Source organism: Asparagus officinalis, chromosome 3 (assembly GCF_001876935.1).
Source record: "Asparagus officinalis chromosome 3, Aspof.V1, whole genome shotgun sequence".
NCBI lineage: Eukaryota > Viridiplantae > Streptophyta > Magnoliopsida > Asparagales > Asparagaceae > Asparagus > Asparagus officinalis.
Window position 1 is genome coordinate 51,877,883 of NC_033796.1, and position 13,224 is coordinate 51,891,106.

At 36.2% G+C, this 13,224-nt stretch overlaps 1 protein-coding gene across 1 annotated transcript; it reads right to left on the minus strand.

The window, feature by feature from the left end:
• LOC109834112 (40S ribosomal protein S19-like) lies at positions 3,396-7,209 on the minus strand. Its single transcript, XM_020402028.1, has 4 exons — positions 7,007-7,209; positions 5,945-6,035; positions 5,688-5,871; positions 3,396-3,692 (listed from the first exon to the last, which is right to left on the minus strand). Exons 1-4 carry the CDS (start codon positions 7,091-7,093, stop codon positions 3,620-3,622), a joined length of 435 nt encoding a protein of 144 aa, XP_020257617.1. The 5' UTR covers positions 7,094-7,209; the 3' UTR covers positions 3,396-3,619.

Sequence of the window (13,224 nt, forward strand, 5' to 3'; positions counted from 1 at the left end):
ATATATTGCTTTATTATAAAGGGGTTTTCACTACAAATTGCCAAGAAACATACTAATTGTCATATTTGTGTGCTTAATCCCCTCCAGATTGTAAAATATATTAATCAATCGTTTCTTCCCTCCTTTTTCTTGTCTTGTCCTTTTTATGCAAAGAGATTTGCAAAGGCAGTAGGTCAAAAAGCTAAAATTAGAAGTTAGAAAAGTATAATAGAAACAGGAAAGGAAGAGCACAAAACCTAAGTATGTGCTGAGGGAACTGAAAAGTTTATCGAAAAAGTTTCTTTTCTTTCTCAGACAGAAAAATAGTTCACTTAAAAAAGTGATAGATATCCTTGAGATAGGAAATGCATGAGAAACATGGATCAGAACAAGCAATCTGCTTCAATGTGGAAAAAGATATAAACAAAATAGAAGCATTTCAGGCATTTTCATAATGCAACGTAAGAACAGCACTCAGACCTCAGCGATCACAGAAAGTCCTGTCCTTTGATCACAGAAAGGAACAGACCAACATGAAAGATAGAGAGCATCAATCAAATTTCTATGCCATCCACCTCCTAAGAAACCATAAGATCGATAACTTTAATACCCCCAAGAAGTGTGCTACAAAGTTTCTATAACTAACATGATTCCAAGAGGCAAAAAACAAGAGTTACTGCATCCGCAACTTCAAAGAAAAACTGTCTAAAAAACACATGCCCAGATGATAAAGACACAATATGATGTCAAAATTGCGATCAAAGAACTATGAAATAGCTTTCACAGTTAACAGACAACCATCATGTCTAAGCCACACTCAAGCTTCAACTTCCGCCCAGCACAACTCGATCAAGATCGCGCCGTCCCTGGGGAGTAGTATTCTTCCTTCCACTGAAAGTTAAGGAGAGAAAAAACATAGTCGACTGCGTGAATTTGCAAGTGAAGCCCATGAAATCAATCACCGCATTCTTAATGAAGAAATGAAAAATATGATTCAGACACACATTATTGATGATAATTTTTTCTTTCCCAGCGCTAGCATTTTTGTCTTTCTTTCTCTTTGATCCTATGTCAATAAAAGATACTAGAAGGATGTCAACAGTATGATTAAGATAGGAATCATTGATTACACATTTTTCTGGTATTAACATCTTTTTTCTTTTTCTCTGTCCCTTTGCAACTAAAAGATCCTAGAAGGAGGATAAAAATTGCTAAAAGTTACGACCTGATGTTATTATGTGTAATCATATTACTCCCTTAACTTTTCCCAGCCGTATGTTTTCAGGAGTTCCCCATAGACACATGACATCAAGGCAAAGTTCGCTCCTAGGAGCTACCTGGATATTAAGTACAGCAGACAAGCATCACGCGATACCATTAAACATGGAAAACATTATAAATCAATTATGTCTTATAACAACTTTTAATCCATTTTGGATCTTCACTTATGTGGCCTAGGTATATTTATTTGCGTTTTAACCCGATTTCATATCAAAATGACGGCCTTCGACCAGTGTAACTCCATATTTCTACTTTGTAGTTTGCACTGTCATATTGAGGATTCTACATATTGAGATTGAAATCGGGTTAAAACGCAAATAAATATACCTAGGCCACATAAGTGAAGATCCAAAATGGATTAAAAGTTGTACATCCAAACAGTAAAATGATCATAACAAAAAAAAAATGCTTGAGCTTTATTTTCATTGAATTGCTTTAACTTTCAGATCTACTCATAGATATATATATATATATATATATATATATATATTATATATATATATATATATATAATATATATTATATATATATATATATATATATATATATATATATATATATATATATGAGGAATATGGGTATGCTTGGTACCAAGCACAAATTTGTGCTTGGTAGTGAGGTGGAATATTATCCTCCACTCATTCAAATGGGGGGACCACATTCACATGGGTTGAATGTGGTCCCCCCAATTGAATGAGTGGATGGGAATGAGACACCTCACTAGCAAGCACAAAATTTGTGCTTGGTACCAAGCATACCCATTTTTCTCGTCTCTCTATATATATATATATATATATATATATATATATTAGCCTGCTTTAAAGTTCAGACAGCTGCAAGGGGTGCCTGTATCAAAGTAGATTTTGCAATCTGGGAGAGAGGCCCTAGATAAACGAAAGCCTTAAGGCTGGTTATCATTTTAAAGATAACCAGCCATTGAAGCTATAGAAACTCCACTATTTCATACAATTACGGTTTCGTTAAAAGGAAAGAATATCATACTTGTACTTAATGTTAGAATAATAACATATTATTACACACCACTGGCTAAATGATAGTTAAAAGAGGTTTTTTTTTTTTTCAATAAATGCCCCCAGAATTGTAGGTATTTGTAAACTTGCCCCCCAAGATCATCTCAAATCGAAATTTGACCCTCAAATTGATTTGTTTCTTCAAATTTACCCCTCACCTCAGTTACCATCAAAAACATGATAGTTTTTTTAAGGTTAATTTACCTCCTATCCCTATTTTATTTTATTTTTCAAAATCAGCAAAATGAATTTAAAACTATCACGACTTCAAAACCCGAACCAGTTATGAAGAAATGAAATCAGATCTTTCACTTCTGCTTCCTCGGGGTCGGTTGCTTCCTATCATTTTTTTTTTCCTTTCTCCGCCGACTTCTCTCAAGAACTAGTTGATCTAAACTGCTCAATTCAACCGTAGTCACATCACCCTTCGTTCATGTACACGCATCAAAAACAACATCAATCTGCATAACAAAACATAATCGATACCCTGGCAAATCAGCTACCACTTCAGTAATCAGCAAGTTTAGAAATTTTCAAGCAAATCCTAGAATTTGAAATCGGAAATTTGCAAAAAGGCGGAGAGAATTAACGATAATAGGGAGAAATTACTTCTCCAAAGACGTTTGCCTTCGCAGCCTCACGAGCAACGCTGCTTCGTCGCCCGTGATGTGGGGTTGGAGCACATTTTTTTGGCATAGAAAGCAGAAAAGATACAAAGCTAACCGATGATTTCATCATCAGGTAATGGGTTTCGGTTGGGTTCTGTAACAGGTTCGGGTTAATGGATTCAGTTTTATTTTGAAGAAATAAAATAGGAATATAAAGGTAGATTAACTTTAAAAACTGTCAAAAGTAACCGAGTTGAAGGTTAAATTTGAAGAAATAAATCAATTTGAGGGGCAATTTGTGAATTGAGATGATTTGGAGGGCAAGTTTAAAAATAACTACAACATAAGGGGCATATATCTAAAAAGCCCAAAAATAAAATAAAACATCGAAGCACTTACAGGAGCAATGAAAGAACAACAAAAATCATATCCTCTTGATCACATAAAGCCGACAAGGAAAATGGAAATCAAAAAATCACATTCTACACAGCCTAGGTTCTTAGAAAACACAAGGTAACTTCAATACCACCAAAATGAATGCGTAAACTACTTGGATCCAAGAACAAGTTACTTAGGATTCTAAATTTGCAAGTTCAAAAGTAAAGCTATCTCAAAACACATGCCCAAATGATAATGAAACGATATGATGTCAAAATTGCAAAACAGTAACTACTAGAGAAGTTTCACAATTAACAGACAACCATCATGTCTGAGCCACACTCAAACTTCAACAGTAATTCGCCCAGCAACTTGATCAAGATCACGCCTTCCCTGGGATGTAATCTTCCTTCCACTGAAATTTAAAGAGTAAAATATAGTTAATTATGTGAATTCGCAAGTGTAGCACATAAAATCAATCTGTGTTCTCAGTGGGGGGGAAACAATAGCAACTAACAATGTTCCCATGTTTATTGATCGCAACACAAAGCTTTCATAAAGAAACCAATCAGCAGTATGATTCATATACTAATCGGTGATTACAAACTGTTTCAAAAAACTAGTCACATTTTTGTTTTTCTCTCTTTTTTATTCAAAAAAAGATATTCAAAGGGTGAAAAGAAATCAACACTGATTCTGATACAAATCATTGATTACAGCCTTTTATCCAGCACTAGCATTTTCGTTTTTATTTCTGTCCCTAAGTGAATAAAAGATACTAGAAGGATGAAACCAATCAACACCATTATTCAAATACAAATCATTGTTAACACATGTTTTCCAGCACTAGCATTTTTTTTCTGTCCATATGCCCGTAAAAGATAATGGAAGGATGAAAAGATAGTTAAAAGATATTAGAAGGATGAGAAGATAGTTAAAAGATATTAGAAGGATGAGAAGATAGTTTAAACATGACGTAACAGTTTTAAGGGGTTTTTTATATTAGTCCCTTAAATCTTTAGTAATTTGATATTAGTCCCTCAAATCTTCATTATGTGTTGATAAAAGTCATGTTTGGGTTAGCGTTAAAAACACTAAACCATGGTTGGCTAATTATGAAGATAAACCCCAAGTGAGGAATAACCCATCTAAGTTCAAACGGGTTGTCAGTTATAAGTTCAAACGGGTTTGGGATCTAAGTCCCCCAAGTGAGAAAACTTCATTGCCACCTTCCAGGTTCAAATGGGCTTGGGATACCAAGGTGGAGAAGGAGGAAATGGAGTGTGGATGAGGGGAGAACCAAAGGAATTTTATAAGCCCCTCCAATGAAGTAGCCATTTGGGTTGGTAGGGTTATTAACATGTTAGGTGAGGGTCATAATTGTCATTTTATGGCAGGGTTAAAACTTAAAGAAATATACCCACATTTATAACCCAACTAACTCTAGAGACTTACACCAACGCATAATGAAGATTTGAGGGACTAATATCAAAATATGAAGATTTAAGGAACTAATATCAAATTACTAAAGATTTAAGGGAGTGGTATCGAAAAACCCCTAGTTTTAATTGCCCCTTAACATTCACACTGCCCTATGTTTTCAGAGGTAGAACATCGAGAGTTGACATCAAGGTAAGTTTGCTCCTAGGAGCTTCATGGATGTTAATAAGAGCTTGTTTGGCATCTCACCCACTAACTTGATAAGGACACTAACTTCGCTAGGGGCTTAAATTGTGTTTGGCAAAAAATTGTACAGATTGGACTATTTTTTTATTTTAATTTCAAAAATGAGGTCCATATCTAAATTATCTTTGGACTATCCCCACCTAGGTTCAATCATAACCCGGTTAAGATCTTAACCAGATTAGCGTGAAATTGCCAAGCACATTGTAAGTGCCGCAGACGAGGATCATCTGATACGACATTTATTTGTTCAATAGACATGGAAAAGATTATAAATCAATTATATCTTACAAAAATCTATTTAATCGATCTCAAAATCTAGAATTCCCAAATCAGAAAACAAAGTAGAGACATGGAATTGCAGTAATAGAAGGCAACAGCTTTCATATGAACTTTGGGTGATATAAAATAGCAACACAAATAAATATCCAAATTTGATAAAAATTTGAGCATCCGGAGAGTGAGATAATCCTAGCCAACAAGTGCTTGAGCTTTATTTTCTTTCAATTGTTTAACTATCAGATACTGAACTTTTTTTTGAACTATTCACATTTCAAACAACTACAGGAAGTGCCTGTACCAAAAAGTAAGATTTTGCAATCCGGGTCTGGACACATGCACTAGTCATCGTAATGCTTTTGATCTTGTGGAAAAATGACTTGATATCAAGATTGAAGAAGAAAAAACAGCAAGATTAACAATGCTAATAAATGCACAAACTACTTACCCAGTAGGCTCAACATCAACGATATTCATTGCTTGCAGTTGTTGAAGGATGTGGCGAGCCACAGCACCGCTACTCTTGCAGAAATGTGGTGGACGACTTCCATTCCTTTTGCGACCACCGTAAATCTTCTGAAAGCCACCTACTCCAATCCCCTGCCTCAGGTAGATCTTCCTTGCCATTGAGGCTACAGAAATCCAAATACATCAAGATTGGTACATATGAAAAATTGGAGCAGCAAGACATCGATGGATTCTTACCAGCTCTAATATAGTACCAATCAGGGTCATAAGGAGCAAGTTCCTTAAACCTCCCAGTCTTCACAATATCTGTCCAGTGAGGAAGCTCCATCTATTTTGTACAATCAGAATTCAGTTAAAAAAAGAAAGAGAAACAATATTTGTACTTAAAGATTAGGATCAACAAATTGTTACACTTAAAACTGTGAAGAAAATTTTTGATTTTTCATTCACAGAAATCAATAGGATCTGTGAAAATGATCAGAGCCAATGAAAAGTTTACAAGTAAATGCGAGAATATTTATTGAAAGAATAGAAACTCTCCCAGGGCTTTAAAAAAAACAAATAAACATGGTAGTTAAGTGATGTCCTTAAAGTGATCTGGATAAAGAGTAGGCTTGGTGGTGGGAACGCGAGTGTGGTAAATATGGGAAAAGGCTGTGAAAGTCTAGAGTACTGAAGATAGTTCATTTGTTTTTGTAATTTCCGTATGTTATTCATCGTAGTGAAACTATTGTATTCACTTTTTCTCAGGTACCAACTTGATTTCAAACAAAAACCTTTTATGTATCACGCAAATCACTTTCCTCGACGAAAAAAATATGAACTTTCAGCAATCCTAATAAGCGCAGACCCTAGTTGCTGATAACTACGCGCAACGCTAGTTATTCTACCCTAAAATGTAAATACTTCGCTATCTTCCTCCAACAAAATCAAATACATCATCTTCAAAATCTTCCAACAAACGAGAAAAAAAGATACTGAAAAGAAAAAACAACCTATCAGATTTTTTTCTCAGGCTTTTTGGGGTCCCAACGTAGAGTTCGAAGGGGAAAAAAGCATCCATTTCCAATCTTCTAATGTCCTAAAGTTCACCCCCTACAACATTCGCGGCAACTTCAAACCTATTCACCCATCAACCATCCTAAATTTAAACTCAAAGTGTCTAAAATACGACAACTCCCCGTGAAAAATCCTAAACCAAGGTCGGATTTTTCCTAGATTTCTAGCTTTCGATCGAAGCGATTCGTGAAGAAATTATAGAAGTTGGACAAGGTGGGTGGAGGGGGGGTGGATCAAAACCTTGCCGGATCTCTTGAGGTGAGCGGCGTAAGCCTTCACGAAATCGTGAGGCGACACGTCCTTCACCGTCCTAGCCACCGTCTCCATGATTGCCGCCGCCTGCGAGCCTCCGCGGATTTTAGGGGGAGGAAATCGAAGAAGCTAGGGTTAGGGCGTTTGATGGTGGGATCTGGGAGGCGCTTTTATACGGAGATGCCCTAAGTTGTTAAATTACTGTGATGCCCATCATTTTTTCGGACTTATGTATCTACGTGATGTGGCTTGGGCCTGAATTGTTTCTATCGTCTGGGCCCAAATTGTAAAAGGGCTGGATCGGTTTTGGGTTCACATAAGGGTTTGCCTGAAGATCGGATATGGTGCTTACCACGTAACTCAACGTTCCTGTCCGTTAAAATTAAATGTGAATATTAAGCAAACAAGCAGAAAATATACGTAAATGTTATACGAATATAAGAATAACAAACAGGATTGAAAAACATATGACATTTCTTAAATGAGTCCACCTACAATCTCTTGATCGTCCAAACATGAAAATTTTACCTGAATGTTCTCATATGACACTAACATGTTAATTTAATGACTTTAATCATTAATATTTATCAGTAAATATACTCCAACTCTGTTTTAAAGTAGAGTTAATATAAGCTTAAAAAGGAATTTTGATAGATGTAATAACAAATTTAACAAATATCAATAATTAAAAAACTATTAAATTAGCACGTAAATAAAGAAGGGAAAAAAGTGTCGTGGCCCCAAAAGCTGAAAAACCATGTGACGAGGCCCCTTGTATTTTTTCCCCCTTGTGTATAAGCCCCAAAAAGCAGCCTCTAATATTTCTAGGGCCCTCCACGTCAGCTGTAGTGTATAAGCCCCAAAAAGCAGCCTCTAATATTTCTAGGGCCCTCCACGTCAGCTGTATACAGCCAGAGGCATTATATTTTAAAAAGCAGCCTCTAATATTTCTAGGGCCCTCCACGTCAGCTGTATACAGCCAGAGGCATTATATTTTAAAAAAATCCGACTTTGCCCTTCTCCTTCTTCCCCAGACGCTTCGTCACCTCTCTTCGTTACATCCCATTAAATGCAAACTACTGTAAGAAATGGAGGGAAATTTCTCCCCTTTTTCAGTCTATCATGAGCAATAAATATCTAGTTATCCATTACTCTTCCATTACTCTTCCTCAGACCAAAATTCTCTCCATTACTTTTCCTCAGATATCCATTACTCTTCCATTACTCTTCCTCAGACCAAAATTCTCTCCATTACTTTTCCTCAGACCAAAATTATCTCCATTACTCTTCCCTCCACTTCATAATGGCTGAAAAGGACATTACCTGCATCGTAGCTTCGGGTGATAGAGCAGTATTCATGAAAATTAACACTTCAACCACTATTCTTGATCTAAAATTTGATGTGTCAGATAGGTTAGATCTTCCATATGAATCATTAAGTTTGTCATTCAAAGATGAAACAAATGGAAGCTTCAAATTTCCTATTGAGAACGAGGGGGATCTGTCGTCTATGGTGGAGCATTGACATAACAGAGGATTAAAGGAGGTTCACATGCAAGCTTTCAAGGAAAAAGAGGATTCTTCAAAAGTCCACAGTGTCGTTCAAGTTCGAGATGACATGTAGGGGCAATGGTTTTTTTTTGATGCTAAGAACAATATTCATGTAATATCAGTTAATGTTAGTTCATTGGATTATAGCTCGGATTCTAATAGATTTGCTAGTTCTAGCCCACAACTTGTAGTTATAAACTCAGCCCTCGTTTTTTAATTAAAACTTAATAATTCTCACTTCTACGTTAGTTCTAGCTTCTATTATCCTAGTTCTAGCTTGTATACAGCCAGTTCTAGCCCACAACTTGCTAGTTCTATACCCAGCCCGTGTTTTTAATGCAAACTTGTAAATTCTAGCTTCTACATTAGTTCTAGCTTCTATCTCACTAGTTCTAGCTTGTATACAACCAGTTCTAGCCCACAACTTGCTAGTTCTAATCCCAACCAGCGTTTTAAAATGAAAACTTGTTAAATCTAGCTATTACGTTAGTTCTAGCTTCTATCCCACTAGTTCTAGCTTGTATACAGCCAGTTCTAGCCCACAACTTGCTAGTTCTAAACCCAGCCGATTTTTTTTCATGCTAAGTTGTTAATTCTAGGTACTACGTTAATTCATGTAATATCAGTTAATGTCGGTTCTAATAGATTTATTGTTAAGTATAATCTATTAGTTGTTAGTTCCAATAGACTTATTGTTAGTGCTAATCGATTTGCTATGAGATCTAGTTCATACTGTGTTAGGTCCAACATGTTAGTTCTAAGTGACTTCATGTTCGGTCTAAACGTTTTCATGTTAGTTCTAAATGAAATCTTGTTAGTTCAATTGGATTCCACGATAGTTATAACACAAGCAGTTGATGTTTTTTTGCTTTTTCCTTATTTGTGTTATTTGTTGATGTTTCTATTGTATAGTTTATGAACATTTGTTCATGTTCTTTAAATTTGCAGCGCTAGCAGCAGCATGAACTCAAAAAGCATAGAGGGTGGCCCGCCGTTGTCGACGCCCACATGTGTTTCAGATAGGATCCCCAATGATAATCCTTCTGGAGATAATGTTCCGATGATTGATGACATGATTAGCAGATCAGAGAGGATTCCTGCTTGGTGGCACACTGCTTTAACCGGTGAGGGACAACGGTTTGAGAGTGCAAAGGAATTAAGATTGGCTTTACTATACTATTCCATGGCCAAAAAATTCGAGTACTTGTTTGCTAAGAATGAACCGAAGCATATTCAAGTCTTTTGTCAGTTCAAGGAAGCCCAAAATTGCCCGTGGATGTTATTTGCCTCTCTAACGCAAAATGAGAACAGACTTGAAATCAAAACCTTCGTGGACAACCACACATGTGAGAATTTTGGCAATAATGCAGGTCAATCTAGGGCGTCACGACAATTCATTGCGACTCAAGTATTACCCATGTTAAAGGTCCGGCCAGATTTACGACCTATCGACGTATAAAAGGAGTTACTAACTTCGTATGGGCTTAGGGTCGATTATAGCAAGATATGGTGGGGTAAAGAAAGAGCACAAGAGCAACTATATGGTGATGCCCATGAGTCCTACGATCAATTACGATGGTAAAAGAAGATAATATCTATAATATAGACACTAATTTCATTTATGTTGATCCTAACATATAATCTTCAATGGTCTAGGTATGTAGAAGAGGTTAAGAAGACAAACCCAGGTAGCTACATTCATGTTGAATAAAATAAGGGGAGGTTTTCAAAGCTATTCATCTGTTATGCCGCCTGCATAAATGGGTTTTTGAACGGTTGTAGACCACTTATATTTTTGGATGGTACCTTTCTGAAAGATCGTTTCAAAAGTATACTCCTCAGCGCCGTTGCATACGATGGAAATCAGGGGATATTTCCATTAGCCTATTGCATCTGCGATCAAGAAAATACTGTAAACTGGAATTGGTTCTTACAAGGTTAGTTCGGGTAATGTTAGTTCTACTAGAATTCATGCTAGTTCTAACTCATTCGTTGTTAACTCTAACTTCAAATATGTTGACTACAAATATTTCGTTGTTAACTCTAACTTCAAATATGTTAACTACAAATATTTATAGGTTTATGGTCTATTCTCTATGAAAGACCAGATCCATACAATCCTCCACACAAGCTAGTTATTTGAGCTTCTTGTCTGGCGAAGTTTTTATTTAGTTCTATTCCCCTATTCAAGCTCCACATGCCTCAGGTGATTCACAATTTCTTCCTCCTTCATTTCCTTTTATTGCGAGAAAGAATGAAAACATAAAATAAATGAGTTCTTCACAATTTCTTCCTCCTTCATTTCCTTTTATTGCGAGAAAGAATGAAAACATAAAATAAATGAGTTCTTGAGATCTTAATTAAATTTTGCCTCAAAAAAAGGGGAAACAAATCTCTATTCACTGTATTTTATCGAGAAACATTGAGAACCTAGAGAGGTCGGTGAGGCGATGAGGAGACAGATTTTACTTGTTCGGTGCAATATTGGGATACCAAACACACCATAGTACTAGAGTGAACAGCTAACGAATAAGGACAAATTTTCAAAACCAACCTATTTACAAATTTAATCGTAGAAAACAACCCATTTCAAATTTAATTGCAAAAACCGACCTGGTTTCAACCTTGGCGTTGAAACCAGGTCGGTTTTTGTGAAAAAACTTTCGAAACTTCACGGGAGTTGAACTCCCGTGAAGTTTCCCAGTACAAAAAAAATTTGAACTACGAAACTTTACGGGAGTTCAACTCCCGTGAAGTTTCGGATAAAAATTTTCAAAAACCGACCTGGTTTCAGTTCCAGGGCTAAAACAAACCAGGTCGGTTTTTGCAATTAAATTTGAAATGGGTTGTTTTCTGCGATTAAATTTGTAAATAGGTTGGTTTTGAAAATTTGTCCTAACGAATAATTATGTATCAAATGTAATTTCGCTTAATTTGTTAGAAATTTTAAAAAATCTTTATTAGGATAACTGGACAGCTAGGAAGCTTTTATCTTTGTCATGATATCTCTTTAGTTTTTTCATTAGAAGGTCGCGGGGGAGATGCTGGTGGTCGAGAGGGTGGAGGAGGCGCTGGAGAGGGGCAAACGGCCCTAGAGGTCGCGGCTAAGGGAATGGGTCGGAGGGCTTCGGCTGGGCGCGGGTCGGAGTCGGGCGGCGCGCGTTCGCGCGGGGTCGTCGGAGAAGTGGCGCGCAGCGGCAGCTAAGGCGGCTGGGGCCACGCGCGGTTGAGGTCAGGCGGCGGTTGTGATAGGTACGGTGGTGGATGATGGCGGGTTGTAGATGGGAGGCGGATTGGATGGGGCTGTGGAGAATTGAGAGAGATGAGGGAGGAGAAGGCTTGAGTTTTTGGGAAACGGAGGAGAGAGAAAGAGAGAGAGTACGGGTGAGAGAGATGGAGAGAAGTGATGTGTACGTGATTTATGGGGGAAAGATATTATGGGATTTGAAAGAAAGATGGGAGAGAGAAAGAGATTTGATTATGGGAGAGATATTTGAGAGAGTTAATGGTATGATTTGAACTTGATTTTGGGGGTGATTGGATTTGGATTTAGAGGAGAGAAAAAGAGATATGATTAGGGAGAGATATTATGGTTATGAGGATATATTACTATATATAATAATAATAAAATAACCATTATAGTAGTAATTAAACGAATAATAACATTAACAACCAAATATATATATGTTTATATATACACTAATGTACTAAGCTCAGGTTTACATTAATAATAACCAGATCATTAATAATATCAATGACCAAAAAAACAACCTAAAAATATTCACCGCAACTATTAAATTTATAATTAACAAAACCATTAAAATAAATATAAAACCTAAAAATATTCACCGCAACTATTAAATTTATAATTAACAAAACCATTAAAATAAATATAAAACTAGATTTTTAAATCATAGTTTTATAATTAACAAAACCATTAAAATAAATATAAAACTAGATTTTTAAATCATAGTATATTCTAGAAAATTGAAAAATGTAAATACTCTTTTTAAAATAATAATTTAATATTTAAAATACTAAAAAAATATTTAACCAGTATCGAAAATTCACGGTCCTTACACGACTAATGATCGCTACCTAGGATTTTTTGAACAAACCCTCAGCTATCAACAGACTTAATTTGTCTTTACCAACTGCCGTTTGAGTTAGACTAGCCATGCTCTAGCCCTTAGCATGGTACGTTGTCGATGAGTTTTTTTAGGCTCAATACTAAGATTTCTCCTTTATTCTTAGTCATTTGGGCGTTTGGATTAAGAGCGTAGGGAGCAGTTTAACCTCGTATATCAGTCGGAGGGTAGGAGCAGTTTAGCCTCGTGTACCAGTTGGAGGATATGAAGCAGTTTCACCTTGTGCACCGGTTGGAAGCTGTATCTTTTTCTTGTGATTTAATCCTCAAATTCAGGTGTAACTTGGAGGAGTTGTACTCTTGATTCATAGTGAAATATTTCTCTCTGGATTTCCCTATAGACGTAGGCACGATTTGTCGAATCACGTTAAATCTTGGTGTTTCCTTGCTTTTGGTATTTTAATCGGTGTCGTTATTCGTTTAATGTTTAATTTCGCAGATTAATCTCCATAAACCCTCCAACATAATTTACCTTCGCTTTATAGAAACTAATATTAAATGGAAGAAC

Coding starts and splice junctions, on each gene's coding strand:
- LOC109834112 (XM_020402028.1), bottom strand. CDS start 7,093: ATGGAGACGGTGGCTAGGACGGTGAAGGACGTGTCGCCTCACGATTTC. Junction 5,872..5,944: donor TTGGTACTATATTAGAGCTG/GTAAGAATCCAT, acceptor GGATTTCTGTAG/CCTCAATGGCAAGGAAGATC. Junction 3,693..5,687: donor GTTGATGTTGAGCCTACTGG/GTAAGTAGTTTG, acceptor TTTAAATTTCAG/TGGAAGGAAGATTACATCCC.